This window comes from Haplochromis burtoni, unplaced genomic scaffold, assembly GCF_018398535.1.
Source record: "Haplochromis burtoni strain Fernald_Lab_line unplaced genomic scaffold, NCSU_Asbu1 Contig_15, whole genome shotgun sequence".
In the NCBI taxonomy this organism is placed as follows: domain Eukaryota; kingdom Metazoa; phylum Chordata; class Actinopteri; order Cichliformes; family Cichlidae; genus Haplochromis; species Haplochromis burtoni.
Window position 1 is genome coordinate 3799379 of NW_024582376.1, and position 19380 is coordinate 3818758.

The following is a 19380-nucleotide window of genomic DNA, read 5'->3' on the forward strand; positions in this document are numbered from 1 at the left end:
AGACTTTACGGAGCCACTCCTTTGTTGCCCGGGCGGTGTGTTTTGGATCATTGTCATGTTGGAAGACCCAGCCTCGTTTCATCTTCAAAGTTCTCACTGATGGAAGGAGGTTTTGGCTCAAAATCTCACGATACATGGCCCCATTCATTCTGTCCTTAACACGGATCAGTCGTCCTGTCCCCTTGGCAGAAAAACAGCCCCATAGCATGATGTTTCCACCCCCATGCTTCACAGTAGGTATGGTGTTCTTGGGATGCAACTCAGTATTCTTCTTCCTCCAAACACGACGAGTTGAGTTTATACCAAAAAGTTCTACTTTGGTTTCATCTGACCACATGACATTCTCCCAATCCTCTGCTGTATCATCCATGTGCTCTCTGGCAAACTTCAGACGGGCCTGGACATGCACTGGCTTCAGCAGCGGAACACGTCTGGCACTGCGGGATTTGATTCCCTGCCGTTGTAGTGTGTTACTGATGGTGACCTTTGTTACTTTGGTCCCAGCTCTCTGCAGGTCATTCACCAGGTCCCCCCGTGTGGTTCTGGGATCTTTGCTCACCGTTCTCATGATCATTTTGACCCCACGGGATGAGATCTTGCGTGGAGCCCCAGATCGAGGGAGATTATCAGTGGTCTTGTATGTCTTCCATTTTCTGATGATTGCTCCCACAGTTGATTTTTTCACACCAAGCTGCTTGCCTATTGTAGATTCACTCTTCCCAGTCTGGTGCAGGTCTACAATACTTTTCCTGGTGTCCTTCGAAAGCTCTTTGGTCTTGGCCATGGCGGAGTTTGGAGTCTGACTGTTTGAGGCTGTGGACAGGTGTCTTTTATACAGATGATGAGTTCAAACAGGTGCCATTCATACAGGTAACGAGTGGGGGACAGAAAAGCTTCTTACAGAAGACGTTACAGGTCTGTGAGAGCCAGAGATTTTCCTTGTTTGAGGTGACCAAATACTTATTTTCCACCCTAGATTTACGAATAAATTCTTTACAAATCCTACCATGTGGATTCATGGATTTTTTTTTCACATTCTGTCTCTCACAGTTGAAGTGTACAACTTGCACAATCGGTGGCTGACTAAATACTTTTTTGCCCCACTGTAAAATATTCTCCTTTAAAATAATAATAATAGTAGTAATAACAACCTCAAAATGTAAACTCATTTCTAAGTAGTATTCTCATTTTTCACTTACAAAACATTGTGATTTACATCCTGACCCTTAAAGCCAAGATGCTGAGGTAGTAGCATTAAAGGTCAGCTGCTTCTTGTGAGTGGCCGTGTTATTTTAGGTCGTATGTTTTAGTTTTAAGCTAAAATCAGCAGTGGTCTTTGTGGGTGCAGAGCCAATTCATGACACAGCGCACACATTACAGCCAGGAGGACAATAGGCCTCTTTATGAGGAAGCACTTGCACACGTACGCACATATACATATACACACTGCTATGTTTAAACAGGTGGGCAGAAAATTGAGTGGTTAGCTAGGTGGGTGTGTGCGTGTATGTGCGTGCACGTGTGTGTGTGTTTCCCTGGGTGTTAGCTGTGTGTGAGGAGTTTGGTTATTAAAAGGAAAGGAATGGATATTGCATATGTGTGTTTAGGCTTGGCTGGCCTCCTAGGAATACATACCATGGTGACACTAGCAGTGCCGAGACCAGCAGAATTCCTTCTTATAAAAATAAGCATCATGGAAAAAGAGAAGAGAGAAAAGGAGGAAGAAAAAAGACAGGAAAGAAACAAAAGAAATGAATAGTGTACATAATGGACATCTATGCAAGAAAACCACAAAAGGATGAGTGTTATGAGTGTCTGACCCAAGTGTTCTCATTTTGACCTAAGCTTGGACTGTCAGTCATAAGATTGCCACAATTTGATTCATATATAGCTAAAGGGGATTTATTATGCTTTTCCTGATTTTCTGTTATGTACACGTTGCTGCAGTGGTTAATGTTTATATTAAACATAGCAAAGGAGTCATATTCTTATAACCCAAAAGCACAGGCTTCAGACTGCTTTAAACACTTATCCCAAAAGTGTTTTCTCATTTTGGCTCTGTATGATGTCACTGAGAGTTGATACCCTTCATATGGTCATCTCAGACACAACAGCACCACCCAGATGTTGCATAAACCTTGTGTTAATAAGAGGCAGTTAACAAGAAAATTATCAGGTAAAAGTGCACCAAGACCCGGCATAAAATAAAAGGAGGATTAGTTTGAACTGTGACTTATGCAAAGTAAAGTCCAATAATAAAAATTATACACAACTGTGTTCTTCTTCATTACAGTTCATCAGCCCAATAATAATTATGTCTTGTGTTGAAAAACAAAAATTAGCACCTCTTTGTCTCACAATTACTGCTTTCAGGTGTACAGATTAGAGTTCTCCTCACAGCCTCCTCCCATCCTACGGTTAAAAAAATTACAGACTTGATGCAGCAAAAAAATGCCGGTACGGGAGTGGACCAAGTCTTGTTTTTAACTGCTACTGTTCAAATTGGGAAGTAGGCACAAGTTACATGCAGACATACAGATGGAGTTAAACTTTAGGGAAGTGACTAATTTCATGAGGTATGTTTAATTTGGTGACGGCTGTCAAAAAGAGGAAGCAGGAGACTTGATGACGCTTTGCGTCAAGTGCTTAGCTAGCAGTGCAAATACATGCTGACTGGCTCTGGTCAGTAACAGAAAACAATGTTCTTTCTCAATAGTTCTTCCAGAAGATGCAGTAACATCCTAATGTCTCTACCACAGCACACCCAGCACACACATATACTAGTCACCTTGAGCTGATGTATCCATGATTACTATTTTTATGTAATGCTGAGATGCAACTTTTAGGTGCAAATAGAAAAGAAACAGCAGCCTTTTGAAAAGGCTTCTATTGTGTTTCAGTGTTTTAGTGACCCATTCATAGACTGTGAATAAAAGCTGGTTAACATACCTAATATGATATCACTCATTTGTTTGTGGAGTCTAATTTTTAAGCTTCAGACTTTATGTGGTTTTGATGAGAAACCAAGAGCACTGCGCACTCATATGGTGGGGACCTGTCAATCACAAGTTAGCCACACTCACACTGTGTCTTAGTTATCTATTTTACTGTTAATGGGACCATAGTTTATAAAGTGAATATCGTGCAGAATTCAATATCACGTAACACTAACAACTGAGATCACAAACAGGATAATGTTTACCAAAGCTGAGTCCACACAGGAAGTCATTTCCCATCGCTCATCACTTTGAAGTTGACTTTTGGTCTCTTGTGGACATTCCAGGCTTCAGTTGCCTAGGTAACCCTGTAATGTATTTACCGCTAGCTCATATGTCAGTCAGTATTCTGCGCTGCTCACTGGCAGTCATTTCAGTGACTTCATACTGGGTCCTGTCTGCAGTTATTTCAACTGTATTTATTTGAACTTGCATGTGATTCTCTTGTTTTGGTCACCACATTGCTGCAAAATGCTTCCTGTGTGGACACGGCTTTGAAGACAGAAAGTAAGTGAGAAGCAGGGTCATTTTCTCATAGGCTTTGTGGCCCCTTGTTGGCTATTAGAGAAAATGCAGGTCTATGGCACTGTACTTAACTTTTAAGACCGAGAATCTGTGCCCATCTTTCATGTAAAGTCTGAGGGTTCTACCAAAGACCTTTGACCCCACCTTGTATTGCGGATGGGGTCAGGTTTTGTTGGTTCCAAAACTTAAATGCAAAGAGGAGACAAAACCAATGCTAATTGCAAGTGTGGATGATTATTTTGCTTATACGTGAGAATGTAATGTAAACTTGCAACACATAATCAATATTAAATACTTTAGGAAACCAGCAAGAAAACCATCACACAGAAACAGCTCAAGGCTACCCATACAACAACAATTGAATTGCAGTTGTAAATTATATCAAGTGCTCCATTACTCCATCTTTGAGAGAATACAAGCTATATAAAAATTCTCGATCAAAGACCGATATATAATCTCTAATCTCTAGTGCCTTAATTATACTCTGTTGCAGACACAAATACAGATAGCTGAAGACCCAACCAACGAGTGCTTGTACCTGTTATACATTTCTGAAGTCTGCTTGAAGTTCACCACCTGGAACACACGCATAGTTGGTGGACTGCAATGTAAATTCTCCACAAATGGTCTAGACCTTCTCTCACAGTAGCTGATGATGAAATTTATCTCAATCAAATCCTAGCAGACCCGAGCAAACTCATAGATGTGGAAAATACAAACAAGGCTTAAGATGAGGCCATTACAATTATCTCTGAACTAATAAAGATTAATAATTTTTTGAATAACGAATATGAAAATGTGTGATCAGTGAATCATAATACAAGTATTTGCTTTATTAATCCAGGTAAGACTATGAAAACATTTTATTCTGTACAGCAACTACATGTGAATACATATAAGATGCTAAAAATGCTTTCAGCAATACACTGAAACATACTGAAACAACAAGTAACATCATCTGTATGATTCAAAGACATATTAAAAGACTTGCTGTCTGGTACAAAACATGGAAACTACAGGGGGAAGTTATGACAGGAAACAGTGTGGTAGACACTCTTCTCATCACGAAAAAACACATACAAGGATTATACATGCAGACATGCAGTTACAGCTCAACTCTTATAGCAATAAGAAGTAGATGGACAGGACAAGGAAGTGGAAGTAAAAGAAAATAACACCTGAATGCATGAAGGTGCATTCAGAAAGGACTGTATTTCTACCAAATTTACGATATACCAACCTATAAATAAATGTTAAAAATAAAAAGGTGAACGACATCATCTGGTATGTGGCTTGAGATCCATCAATATGCCTCTGATCAAATACGCTCATCAATATTATGAGCCGTTGCCTGGATACAGTTGGACGGGAACACGTGTGAGAATATACAGACGAGTATTCATCATCTTTTGGCACACTTTTAGGTGCACAGAAGAAGAAGGAGAAGGCTTACAATATATTCACATCAACCTCCCACAGCTGACGTGAATAAGAGACTGGAATGCAACGGGAGTAAAAAACACTGCTGAATTGCTCTGAGGGAGTAATAAATACACATTCTAACAGAAGACCTGCTGCCCCACTTCTGTCTACATTGGGTCAAACACTGGAAAGCACACACAACTATGTGTAAACACACAAAGTTAGCCTTATGACGATAATGCTATTTAGATGTAACATAAAGTTTTGAATTGTATAGTGCTGTGGCCCATTTTCAAACTCTATTTCCAGTAGTCAGTTCTGTTCAACTCTGATTAGCAAAAATTTGCACACCACACATACCAATCTTTTTACTTACCCTAAAAGGGCATTCTTGGTGCCTGTATCAGGCCATGTCTGAAACTGAAACAAATAGCAAGTAAAACCAAAAGAAAGCCACTGTTGTATGGTTTTAATGAAAGTTTATGTTGAATGGAGGGGGCATTTTAACCTGGAAAAAACTCCGGCCATGACCTCTGCTAAGCCGATGTAACAGGAATGAACACTGTTTCCCCACAGCACGTCAAACCCTGAACATTCCCGTTGTCTTCTGGTGGCCACAAGAACTCCAGTATTGATGACATGGGTTTATTTTTCACCCGTCTTTACCAGTCCTGACACAAAACCAGTAAACCAAAGAGCAAGGGAATTTTGCAAACAAGAACGCCTCACATTGCAGGCTAGCAACAGAGTGGTGTTTTTATCTGTCCTCCTCTTTAAACAGCTTCAATAAATAAAAACTTCTCACCACTTATGACGCTCGTTCTAGGCTTGGCTGTGCTTCATTGCCCAAACACCTGACATCAATCTGTACTTGTTTTACGTTAGTGGTCTTCTTCCTGTCTGGCAGCTGCGTGGTGTTTTGCATACAACAAAATCCCTTTCTAAGGTTTTAGCTAAAGTACATAGAAAAGGCTACTTTACACAAGTATTTTTCCACTAAGGCCTACATTAGGATTTGAGCAGCAAACTTTTCAAGTTACATTTGTTAGTCTTTTATCATTAATGTTAAGGCACTATTTATTTTTTTTTTATGCAGGTGAATTTTAAAAATAGACAAAACTCTGTGAAATTACCTACGGTAAAACTTTCATGAGAAGATCTCTCTTTGCTGCTTTCTATTTATGTTTTTCTCACCTTTGTCTGTCCTTTCCGCCTCCCACGCCTTCCTCTCTGTGTGTCGAGCACACAATGTTCATGTTAGTTTGACTTTTTTTTGTCTCATCAAAATGGCTTTCTTACACTAAGATCTGATGAAAGTCAGTAGATTTGGAGCTTTAGATGCTGTGCTCAGGGGGCTCAGGACGCATCTTTGATGACATTGCTTGTACAGTACTGTGCAAAAGTCTTCAGCCACCCTTAATTTATTCTTTTCTTTGGCATGGGTGCATGGATTTATTGAAACACATTCAAACATAAAGGGTGGGCCATTTACATGGATACACCATATTAAAATGGGAATGGTTGGTGATATTAAAGTCCTGTTTGGGGCACATTAGTATATGTGAGGGGGCAAACTCCTCAAGATGGGTGGTGACCATGGTGGCCATTTAGAAGTCGGCCATCTTGGATACAACTTTTGTTTTTTCAATAGGAAGAGGGCCATGTGACACATCAAACTTATTGGTAATGTCACAAGAAAAACAATGGTGTGCTTGGTTTCAACGTAACTTTATTCTTTCATGAGTTATTTACAAGTTTCTCTTTGTTCACAGCCATTGACATGTCGAAGAGGTTAACACGTGAGGAGCGGATCGAAATTGTGTTGATATCTGGTGAACGCAGTAACCGGGTCATTGCAGCAGATTTCAATGCAAGACACCCTACGAGACCACCCATCTCCCATGCTACAGTTAGCAAACTGCTTGCTAAGTTTCGTGAAACTGGTTCAGTGTTGGATTTGCCAAAATGTGGACGCAAGAAAACTGTCACTAATGAAGAAACATCAGTGGCTGTCCTAGCTTCATTCAGCAAGAGCCCACAGCGTAGCACTCGCCGCATGTCACTGGAGAGTGGCATTAGTCGAACATCCCTTCGGCGGATATTAGCTACTCACAAATGGCACCCTTACAAACTCCAGCTACTGCAGCATCTCAACGAGGATGACCCAGATCGGCGCACAGAATTTGCAGAATGGGCAAAACAAAAATTGGAACAGGACCCTCAGTTCACGCAGAAGATTTTGTTCAGTGATGAGGCAAACTTTTATGTGAATGGTGAAGTTAACAAACAAAACCACCGCTATTGGTCTGACACTAACCCACATTGGATGGATCCCTCCAAGACTGTTGGAACAACAAAAGTGATGGTTTGGTGTGGTATATGGGGTACAACGATAGTGGGTCCATTCTTCATCAATGGAAACCTCAAGGCCACTGGATATTTGAAATTGCTACATGATGATGTGTTTCCCTCTTTATGCACTGAAGCTGGCACGTTCCCTGAGTTTTTCCAGCAAGATGGTGCACCACCACATTATGGGTGCCAGGTCCGAGCATTCCTAGATGAACAGTTTCCTGGAAAGTGGATTGGTCATCGTGGGCCAGTTGAATGGCCCCCAAGGTCTCCCGATCTGACCCCCTTAGACTTTTATCTTTGGGGTCATCTGAAGGCAATTGTCTATGGTGTGAAGATACGAGATGTGCAGCACCTGAAACTACGGATACTGGATGCCTGTGCTGGCATTTCTCCTGCGGTGTTGCTATCAGTGTGTGAAGAGTGGGAGAAGAGGGTTGCATTGACAATCCAACACAATGGGCAGCACATTGAACACATTTTATAAGTGGTCAGAAACTTGTAAATAACTCATGAAAGAATAAAGTTACGTTGAAACCAAGCACACCATTGTTTTTCTTGTGACATTAGCAATAAGTTTGATGTGTCACATGGCCCTCTTCCTATTGAAAAAACAAAAGTTGATGGCCGATTTCTAAATGGCCACCATGGTCACCACCCAACTTGAGGAGTTTGCCCCCTCACATATACGAATGTGGCACAAACAGGACTTTAATATCCCCAACCATTCCCATGTTATTACGGTGTATCCATATAAATGGCCCACCCTGTAGATAGAGATACGGCAAGAATACAGTTTGTACAAATTCAACATTTTCACTATCTTTTTTCTTCAACACAGCCTGAACTCTCTTAGGCAGCTTTCTTGTAATTTCTTTAAGTCTTCAGAAATAGTTCTCCACGCTTCTTGAAGGACACTTAAAGGTCGTCTTTGGATGTTGAGGACCTTATCTTCTGTTCTCTGTCACACACACTGCTTCAATAATGTTGAGGTCCAGACTCTAGGGAGGCCAATCGATGACCAATGCTGTTCAATACTGTGTGTTTTTCTATCCAGGTATGCTTTTCCTGCATTGTCAGTGTGCTTGGGATCTTTGTCAAGCTGAAAAATTAAGCTGTTGCCATTCAGACTCTTTGACTCAGTACTGCATTCTGAATCAAACTCTGACAGTACATTTCTGCATTTATAATTCCATCAATTTTGATCGTCAACACCAGTCGCTGCAATGCAGTCCCAAACAATGACAAAGCCTTGACTGTTTTTTAGAGATGACTGTAGACACTTCCCAATGTACCCTTTTCTAAATTACTCTGTGCGTATTAACAACAATTTGAACCAAAAATTTCTGATTCTGAATCATTAATCTGTAAGACCTGTTGCCAAAGACTTTCAATCCAGTTCTTGTGTAATTTAACATACCCCAGTCTCTTCTTCATGCTTGGCTATTGCTCAAGACCATTGTGGGGGGAAAAAACGAAACAAGAAACCCTGGCTCCTTGGAGGCAAAATATTATAAGAAATGAGAAGCTGCTCAAGACTGCTTCCTGAATGGACCATATTTTAACTCACTGCTGTTCCTTCTGGTTACACATTAGACCGACAAATACACAGAGTGATAAACCACCCCTCTGTTATCGAAACAAAGATTTAGCTGTTTGTTTTGCTTTGGGTTCATAGGGGCTGTGTAACATGCACACACACATGCACACACACCCATACACATATTGATGTCTGGAGGGTTTCCAGGTACAAGTTCCCCTTTCTGTCAGTCTCTGTGTGAACTCAGCAGCCTTAGTTTCCTGCTATGGCCTTTTCATTGTGTTTATCAGAAAACTGCGTGTTTGAGTCATTGAAATAGTATATGCAGACTTTTAAACAAGTATTATATAAGGAATAACAACTGCCAGCTTATGGATTGTACATGAGTCATGTTCTATACTCTATATCAAAACTGATTTAGCCAAAGTAATCTAATGCACTCAGTTTGCAGTCCACCAACACCAACTTGGAAATAGTGCAACATCGCCCCCTTCTGGTGAAATAGCAGAAGAAGCTGTATAAACAAATTCTAACCCTGTTGCGAAATATAAGATTCCACAACTTTTTCATTCATGTTACTGGAACAATCTGTCACAAGGGCATAGCTTAACCTACGAACTTTCATCATTTGTTTCTTTTCTGGCAAATAAATCATATAAAACAAAGCTACACTATTGTATGGAGTCTTTACGGATCACATTAGAGTACAGGTGTAATCTTGAGATTATAATAATTAAAAAGATTTTTTGAGACCTTTTGTATTATCATCCCATATAATCAGTCTGATTTAATATGCGAGTATTGAGGGTAATATCAGTTATCAGTCTGGTATAACTGGTATGCAGTTATTCTTTACTTCTGCAGCCGTCAGCAAACACCAGCAAGCTTATGGTAGGTAAATATCAAATTGCCCTCCTGTCTCTGCAACTTTCCAAACAATGGGATCATCACACAAGTTTACAGATTCTACATGTAACAGGGCGCACAGCTAATGCTACTGAGGTGATAGTAAAATCAATTCATGTTAAGTTACTTTGGAATGAGTGAGACTAAGTGTGCAACAGATCACCACAGATACCTCTGTCTTGCTATTTCATACAACTTGAATATTATTAATTAACACAGCATTTTAGATCTCATTCTAAAGACAACCAACACAGATCAAAAGGCAAAAACGGGAATAATAATAAATAACAATAAAACTGTAAGAACAAATGAAAACTATAATGAGACAGGAGGTATAGTGCAGCTACAGTACTGCGGTTAAAAACATTAACATGAGTCAGATCTGACATGTAATATTGTATTGTGGTAATAAAAGTTCCTTTGCCTGGAACTAGTAAATCCCAATGCACTGAAAAGTGCACCAGTTAAAGGGCAAAGATTGTGACATCACTGTTTGCAGACCTCTGTCACATGATATGCCTCAGTTTGTATGCTAGTGGTACTGCTTGTGTACATACAAATACAAACACAGCTGACTAATTTTCCTTCCTACTTTCCCTGAAAACAAAGAAGTTCAAAGAACTTGCATCTGAACTCTCCACCCTCACTCATTGTTTGTGCAGACATGTGTGCTGTTATCTTGTTACTAAACGTTCTCCATCCTTCTTCTCTTGCTTCCTAACTCTTGCTTCCTAATTGTATGCACATGAGTGAATTCCAGCGGATGGGAGAGGTAGAGAGGGAGGGTGTGATGTCAGAGGTCAAAGTTTAGATTCTGACCTTTGACCTCTTAGTAGAACCCAACTGTGTGGTAATTCTGGGTGTGTGTGTGTGTGTGTGTGTGTGTGTGTGTGTGTGTGTGTGTGTGTGTGTGCGCGCGCAAACCAAAAGGCTCTCTGTAATCACAATCACAAATGCACACACACAAACACGCGCACACAAGCAAGTGATGCAGGGGGTTACATTGTGAAAATGGGAGGGTGGCGAGGTGGGGTGGGGGTGAAAAAGGGGGAGAAAAATGGGAGCAGATGTTCATCAGGTCTACAAACCCCTCCTCCCTTCCCTTTATTTTTTTCCACTAGTAGTTGTAGCCTCTTATCTGAAGGAGGCTGTGTGGGGCTGTGGAGGAATGACTTCACTTAATCATGAGTTTTTCAATAGGCTGAGTGTGCGAGTGTGTAGAGGTTGTAGGAGCACACACAAGCACAAAAGTGCATGCGCACAGACGCACACATGCACACATGTACACGTCAGTGTAATGCAGTTGTTTTAATCAGGAAATCCACTCACATCCAATGGTGATGTTGTAATTATGGATTAGTCAGCTCTACTATCTACCTCCTACTCAACCTTCCACTCAGTTCTTATAACCCGCAGACAGCTCTTAGACGTCCTTCCTACTCACTGAAAACCAATATTGTTTGATCATCAAGGGGTTTGTTAAATATATCAGAAAACATGAATTGTTTTTACATCATTTCCCTGGAAACATCTTATTAGACTTGGCGTGCAGTATAGCCTAAAGTCAAATATCTCAGGCAATACAACCTCTGGAAACCTGTTCTAATATCTAGTAGATGTTGAATAATCACAAGCTTTCATGATGACTAATTACTCCAGTGCTGAAAGATTACGTGACCAAGCAACAGAATGCATCCTGTGGCACATTTTTATGCACCTGGTGGAATAATCCCAAATCTCTGGATGAACCTCGCTGCAGATCCAGCCTCGACAAAACAATCTCCACTTTCCATCCTTTATTGCCTTCTCTCTCTCTCTCATTTCCCCTGTTTCTTCTAAATAACCCCAATCCTGCCCCTTCATCGTCTCCTCTCCCCCCTCCTGCATCCATCTCTTTCCCCCTACCCAGCCCTTCTATCCCACACATTCACCTTGCTCTGTTATTTCCACACTGTGTGTGTGTGTGTGTGTGTGTGTGTGTGTGTGTGTGTGTGTGTGTGTGTGTGTGTGTGTGTGTGCATGGCTGTAGTCACAGAGGGCGGGCCATTAGTTTGTTAGTTGGTTCTGCAGCTCATTGAGCTCATTGTGCTCCAAAGGCCCTCCAGCCCAGCTGGACTCAACAAGAAGCAAGAACTCCCTTTCAAATCTCTCACCTCCTTTCTCCTCCCCTCCCCCTCTCCTTTAACCCCCACTGCCAGTAATCCCCAACTCAGCCCAAAGATTTAGTTTCTTCACAGAAGTAAACTGAACTTGCTAACCAAATAGCGAGCTTATAGCATTTGTTTGCCAAATTAACAAATTACCTCAAGGAACTTGTGTTGCTGACATCATGCTAATGGTTTGTTGTTTACAGTGTCAGAGGAGGTAAAACACACACACACAGTGCCCACCTCTTAAGATGTAGAACTAATTAGAGCAACTTCTAATGTCACTTTCTGTTGAAGACACACAGCTGCATTAGCACCGGTTTTGTTTTATCCCGGGACAATACACATTATAATCATTGTGCATCTAAAAGTTCATTTTCATGCCCTTACTGTGCATCTTATAAATTTAAAGCATCACAGCAAGTTGCGGTAAATTTATAGTGTAGCAGTTTACACATTCGCCTAGGAAGCAAAAGATCCCTGGACCGCTTGGAGGTTGAATCAGCAAGGCCATCCAGTGTAAACAATTGCCAAATCAAATGTGTGAGTGGTGCTTCCTTAAGAAGGAGTCACCACTCATATATTTGATTTGCCAAATTTAGTAGCCCAAATTAAAAAATATTGTTAATGTGTTAAAGGATTTTAGTTCATGCGATGACAAAGTGCACCGAGACAATAGCGGCAGGAGACAATATTTGGCAATGGTAGCAGTCTGGTGGTTATGACAGTGTTGCCAAATCGACCTATAGGATCTGCTTGGCCATGAAAGCCCATGGCATGAAGTTCCCCGGCTCAGTTTTTATGCTGACGTTAACTCCAGAGGAAGTTTGGCACTCTGTAGTTACTGAATAAGCAAAGCATTGGTGGCTTTTACACCATGTTCTGTAACTTTACATGGTCTGCACTCTGCTGTGGTTCAAACACACTTTGGAATAACCAGTTAAAGATGATGGATGGGTGAAGAAATTTCATTAACTGACTACTTGCAGTGCTGGCACCCTGTTACAGTATTACACTCAGATTTATTGAACTCTGTATAATAACCAATTCTTTCCCTATGGCAATGGCACTGAAAACACCTGAATGCAAAGATTAAGAGGTATGGACCAATACTCATGTCCATGTATGTTTGGACATTACTTCTAAAATATCTGCTAATAAAGCATCACAACAAAAGCAGGGACATAACTCAGAATTACACCGAATCACAAAACTAGAAATCGCTATGAATTTGCCAAAAATTGCAAAGCGATCTACAACTTTTGAAGGGTGAAAGACATGCATATTACTTGCAATCTGTGGTACGTGAGATTTAAGAATCTGTGTGGGCACACACACAGTTTATTATCATACTGTTTAATAGCAATTATGTGCAAAAGCAGCCAATTCATTTGCTTTCTACGGGAAAGGAAAAGTCACAAATAATGTGCAGTTTATTACTTATGTTGAGTAAACCCCCAACCTTCAGACTGTAGAGTGGGCCTGTACCATTACAGCTCACTGGGGGTGGAATAGATTGAAATCCTCTGTCAAACACACACAAACACGTTCGCACACAAAAAACACACACTTAATGGTGACCACTTGGCTGGAGCAAAACAAAGCTTTTCGGCAGGCTTTGTTCTCAGCTGAACTCATCTTTCAAAAGGGACTCAGAGCTACAACTTGGACTCAAGAACTTCTGAGGCAGACTGAGTCATTTTTGTCAACCTTTTAAGATGTTCCTCTGGTCCTGCAGGGATTTCATGTGGGCTGGATAGCATTGGGTTGTTAATACCACTTGTTTAAATTTACAAATGAACTAAAGAATTTTCACTGATGCCACAAATGAACCTATTCTAAGGTAAACTTAAAAGTCCTAATCAGAATCAGTTGCAGAAGAAACTGAAAGCAGCTCACTAAAGTTGCAGCCAACAGTTTGCTTGCTTATGAATGCAGTCAAAATTGGTACGAGGTGTGACAGCCGAAGTCCTGACAGATGTGTTTGTGCTTGCGTGTTCTTGATGTTTTGTCTTTGGGAGGACTGACTTGTCTTACTGTTGACAGAAGGGCTTGAATTTATGATTGTAGTGTCTAAGGTAAGGTTTAGACTCCCTGTCTTTGCAAAGGTAAAGGGACTAAACCTGTTGTTTTGTGTGTGTGTGTGTGTGTGTGTGTGTGTGTGTGTGTGTGTGTGTGTGTGTGTGTGTGTGTGTGCGAGAGAGTGGGACTAATCATCTCAAGGCTCTGCTCTGCAGTGGAATTTTTCACACATCTGTCTTCACCTTTGAAATCAACGCCTTCGCTCCTTCTTGTCTGTGTCATAGTAACGGTTAGGCTGTCTCCACTTTTCTCCTTATCCACATTTAGTGCCTCAGTTTTCTGTTTCTTTGTTTTGTCCTTGAAATGGCCTTTTCTAGTTATGAGTCAGAAGCAGCACATCTGCAAAAGAAACCATCTGCCTGCATTTTCATTTCCTACTATGCATCAACTGAAAACAAGTATTTCAAGAGAACGGTGTAACAGTTGTCTGATCAAAGTAAACTCAAAAGGCCAGCCCTTGTGTACCAATGAACTAGAGATGTCATAAAACCACATATTCACTATAAGGAAAATACAGTGTTAGTAAATTAGTAAATTACTAACATTTGAAAAAAAAAATGTACAAAAAAGACAGGGTGAATACAACAATCTGTTCTTTATTTTTAAACCAATATATTGGTTATATAAATTTCCTGGTATAAAGCAGAACAATCTCTTCTTTCAAATATTGTCTTCAGGTGTTCTACTTTCCACAATTAACAGATTTAATTATTAAACCAATTAAATATTAACATTTGTTTTTTGTAGGATAGCCTATCTATTTACAGCTTTCTAAGCTTGTGGTCATGCCCGGATCATCAAGCTACAGCTTTCCTACTATTTCTTAAATTCTTTTTTTATTTTCTTCTTGGTTGGACCCCCAGTTGTAAATATCCTCAGAATGCCCATTCATTGTGGTGATAACCCCAGACTGTCTGCTGAAATGAACAAGAGGGATAGTGAAAGACAGAGGTACATGGAGAAGAGAAGAGAAGAAAGAGCAGTTAAAAAAAAGAACTATTAAAAAAAGCTATGAAATACGCAAAACTAAGAAATCTAGCCTATATATTGTGTAATACCCAAATCAGTGAAGCTAGGCGATAGATAATGCATATTATACAATCTTATAATAAATTTTCAACTTATAGTCAATAAATGTATTTATTTATTTATTTTTTGTATATAAGCCCTCATTCTCATCCTTCTTTAGAACCGCAGGATGTGTAAAAACAACTTTTTGCAGAATCCACAGAGGCGTGGGAGTGGCCAACAGTGGTGCAAGGTTTTAAATCCACACGTGGTCCGGGTCTTGGGCTTGTTTAGCACCCATACATAACTAGAAACTTCTGACCATCTCATGCCAGCGAGTTGCCCACGTCTATCGCGGCAGGGGCAGACGGGATCGGACGAAGGTTTTGATAGCTCAGCAAAATGCCATCTTATCCCCTGAACCAGTTTGCTGAGCTGGAAGAAATGATGTGCAAGGTAAACCAAACCCCCATAAGAGCGCAAAAGAAAGTTTAGCGGAGAGCGAAAGTTGGCTAGGTCGGGAGGAGGAGGAGGGTGTTAGCCTGCTAGCTGCGCTGTTACGGAGTTTGCGGTCTCCATGTTATCTTTTCGAGTCTGCTTTAGTGGATAAAATGTGTCAGGCTTTCTCTTTTAAGACTCTTCGTCTGTCTTTTGACTGTTCTGTAACCTGAAAGTTAACTCTGACCAGACGTTAAGTTGCCAGAAAGCAAGTTGTTGTAGTCCATCGCAACTTGGGCCCATGAAATTATCGATTTCATTATCGAGCCTAGTTTGTGATTTTCTCTCAACGCCGGTTAATTAACGTCATTAATTATTAAAGGTCGCTGTTTTCGTGCTAATAGCTTCTTCGATAGACAGTTCGCCAGTAAAGCATCTTATTTATACACATAACCCCAACAAGTTAAGTCACAAAAGTCATGGCTAACAGACTAAAGTCCCCAGTTAGAGCTGTGTTGAAGTGTAGAGGTCCTAAACTTGCTCGAAGTGGAAAAAAAGTTTTGTAATACTTTTGTTTGTTGTTAAAGTTAACATTGCGTATTTTATTCCGTGCACTGAATGGAAACATTGTATAGCTCGTCTTAGTTATCAGAGCAAAAAACGTGTCTTTAAGTTTTTTGGGGTTTTTTGTGTTCCTTAGGTTTAGATGGACGAATCCAAAAATCAAACGGAAAGAGGGGTGACGCTACGTATTACAGATTTGAATCTAAAATATCTGAATTTGTCGTGCCAGTACAATGCAGCACAAAATAAGCATATGGATGGATCGATGTGTCAAAAACTTATTTTGACGACACAAGTTGAAAAAGTGTGCTTTTTATGTACTTGTATACAAATGCCCAGTACCTCCCCACCCCCGAAACTTGGTTCGTGATGCTTGAATCTATCAGGGCACCTGACTCAAAATATTTCCAATGAAAACATTTAACAGAAATGTGCAAATAGAGCAGAAGATGTAACCTTTAGTGTTTGGTGGTAATAACAAAAACATATATTAATGTCTAACATAAACTGGCATAAACTAGTTAGCAAATGTATAAGTTTTAAAATTGCTGAATATTAATAGTAGCTTGTACAGGCTAATGATGTGGACTTTTTGTTTTGTTTTTTAAATACAGCATTTACTGAATCTCAATCTGAGGGAGCCGAACAGAACAGTGCCATCCCTAAGTCTGGCCATGAGAACACCAGGTTACATCAGCGAGCCATGTCGAAACACTTCATTTTCCCTCTCCTCCCTGTCTTGCCTGCCCACTAATGCTTCGGACAGTGCACTTCTGACCTCCAACCAACGGGGACAGCAATCAGAGAGTGATCTACTTTCCCAGCTTGGTAATTCCACGCAGTGGGAGAAGCCAGGCTTCTTTTCCCAGCGCTCTCTCAGCATGGTAGAGACCAGTGGTGCAACAAGAGCAAGTCTAGGCTGGCCTGTGACAGGCACAAAATCCTCCCAAAGTGACATCAGCTCCGCCACACTGAACACCAGTTCCTCCTCGTCTGTGTCTGCCTCCTCTTCGTCGTCGCGCTATAAAACCGAACTCTGTCGGTCTTTCACCGAGAACGGCTTGTGCAAGTATGGGGGCAAGTGCCAGTTTGCCCATGGGCCAGAAGAGCTACGTGATCTAAACAGACATCCAAAATATAAAACTGAGCTGTGCCGTACGTTTCATACCATCGGCTTCTGCCCCTATGGGATCCGCTGTCACTTTGTTCACAACAGCGAGGAAGAAAAGAAACTTTCATTCTCTCGTTCTTCCTCCTCAAGCCTTCCTCAGCAGCTGCCCTCCACCTCCTCCTCCCGCTCCCATCGGCCACGTCTTATCCGGCAGAGTTTCAGCTTCTCTGGGTTTCCCTCAGCTCCCCACCAGGCCTTTCAGTCTGCCCTCACTCCTCATGTTTCTCTTGCCACCACCTCATTCACATGCCCACCAACGGCCTCTTCTCCTTCCTGCGCAGACATTACTGATCTTCTCTCCCATGCCTTTCTAGAAATGGACTCTGCCTTTGAGGCCTCCCCCGCTCAGCAGCACCATCCTCCCGTGGGTCCCGATCCCAGGTCTCCATTCATGCCCTCCCCTGACTCCGGCTATTCTCCGAGTGGGTTATCTCCAACGAGCTCCCCTTCCTTACAGCAGAGTCCCAGTGCTGCGGGGGTCCTTTCAGGGCCACTTGGTGTTAGATCCCTGTCCCACACTTCTCTCTCAGACCAGGACCAGGATGGGATCAGCTCTGCTGGTTCACTCAGCGGCTCCGAATCATCTGGTGGCATTAACGAAGCTAACGGCAAACGTCTGTTAGTTTTCAGTCAGCTCTCTCTTCCTGAGGATGCCACTGGGTTCTGCCTTTAAGCTGCAGATTGCTGGAACATGTGTACATGAGTATCCATACGCAGAATATCCACTGCGCACGTAGCCATACTTAAGAACACAGACCCTTAAACGCACACTCCCCGCTCACACACTGACTGACAACTAAGACATTTTTAGCATTCTGTGTGGAAAAACGACTGGGTGACCTAACATGCTGTCACACTGCACGCCACTGTCATTTGCACAAGGCACAGTGATGCTAAAATCCAGTTTGTATGTGGCGGATTCACCAAAACGGTATATCTCAAAACAGATGTTTTAATGGTGTCCTTAAAAACCTTTTGAAGCTTTATCAAAATGATATGCTAGGATGGCAAAGTCCAACAAAGAATTTTGTAATCACAGTGTGAATTTAATTTCCTCCTGTCAGCATACTGCGACAGATCTAAAGAATGTGAGAAAGCCAAAGACATCTGTTTGTTGCTCGTTCGTTTCAGTAGGACAAACACGATGTGACAGTATGTTTAGGAGTTCTTCCATCTAATGTACACTGTATTGTTTATGTAATGTTTATAAGCTCGTGAAGTAGTGTTTTTGTTTTTCGCCCTTCCCTCTTGTGGTTGTACCATCTGGGGGCTGTGTTTAGATCGCTGGCCTCGAATCTGAATGTTACGTTTTTAAACAATGTATACCTGTAGTGTTATTTACCAGGTCTTGTTACGTTGTTGAACCAAGATTTGCTGCTGTGTTTGGAGAGATGCGAGCATGGGGTGAGAGTCTTCTTTTATATCAGGAGAGTAAGCTAGTGTGAGCGGAGGCGTTGCGTTTCTGCGGCTACTGCAGATGCTTTTTGGGTTCTCGTGCATTATTGACAAACCTCAAGCAGTCAAGTGTCAATTTGCCAAATTTAAACCACTCTGCAGCAGAGTGAAAAGTGACTCAGTCAGGAGAGCTTGGGCGCATATGGGTTCATATTGCACGGTTGGGAAAGCACAAGGTACCAGGCGCTGAATATCCATGCCGGGAGCTAGCCAATTAGTTCGATATGAAATGATGAGGTCAGAGCTTGAAGCCAGGTGACTATTTTCTGAGAAGTTGTCGTTTGTGGTGCTGAAGTGTTCGGGGTTTTCTTCGTTGTTTTTGTTTGTTTGTTTTTTATCTCAAACACAAACATTCCCAGTAAGTTTTTGTAAAGTGAGACTCTCACTCCGTCACGCCATCTCTGTTATTCAGTATTAATCTTTTTTTTTTTTTTTTTTTTTTTTTTTTTTCTCTTTTCTCCTTCTTTTTTTTTTTAAATGACATGTATCCTGGTCACATGCATGCGTAATATGCTCCCAGGTCTTTTTTTTTTTTTTTTTTTTGCCTTACGAAGCTAGAGTCAGCCTACTGTAGGGTTAGAGGTATGTGTGCTTAGTGTTTTAGAAAATGTTACTTGGCTGTTTATTGTTTTGTTTTTTTCCTGTGTTAATGATGTAGTTGGTCTATTTAAAAACAAAAAAAACCTTTTTCATCAGCGTGTTTAAGGCCTGTTTAGTGGTAAAGATGATCTTTAGTAAATTAATTTCTTTAATTTATTTTTAACATATTTATAG

General features: G+C 41.1%; 1 protein-coding gene across 1 annotated transcript; it reads left to right on the forward strand.

Moving 5' to 3' along the window:
* The first annotated feature begins 15236 nt into the window (after positions 1–15236).
* zgc:114130 (uncharacterized protein LOC570332 homolog) lies at positions 15237–19049 on the forward strand. The gene is made up of 2 exons (XM_005915940.3): positions 15237–15434; positions 16595–19049. The coding sequence occupies exons 1-2, from the start codon at positions 15381–15383 to the stop codon at positions 17822–17824; spliced, it is 1284 nt and encodes a 427-aa protein (XP_005916002.1). The 5' UTR covers positions 15237–15380; the 3' UTR covers positions 17825–19049.
* The last annotated feature ends 331 nt before the right edge of the window (positions 19050–19380 follow it).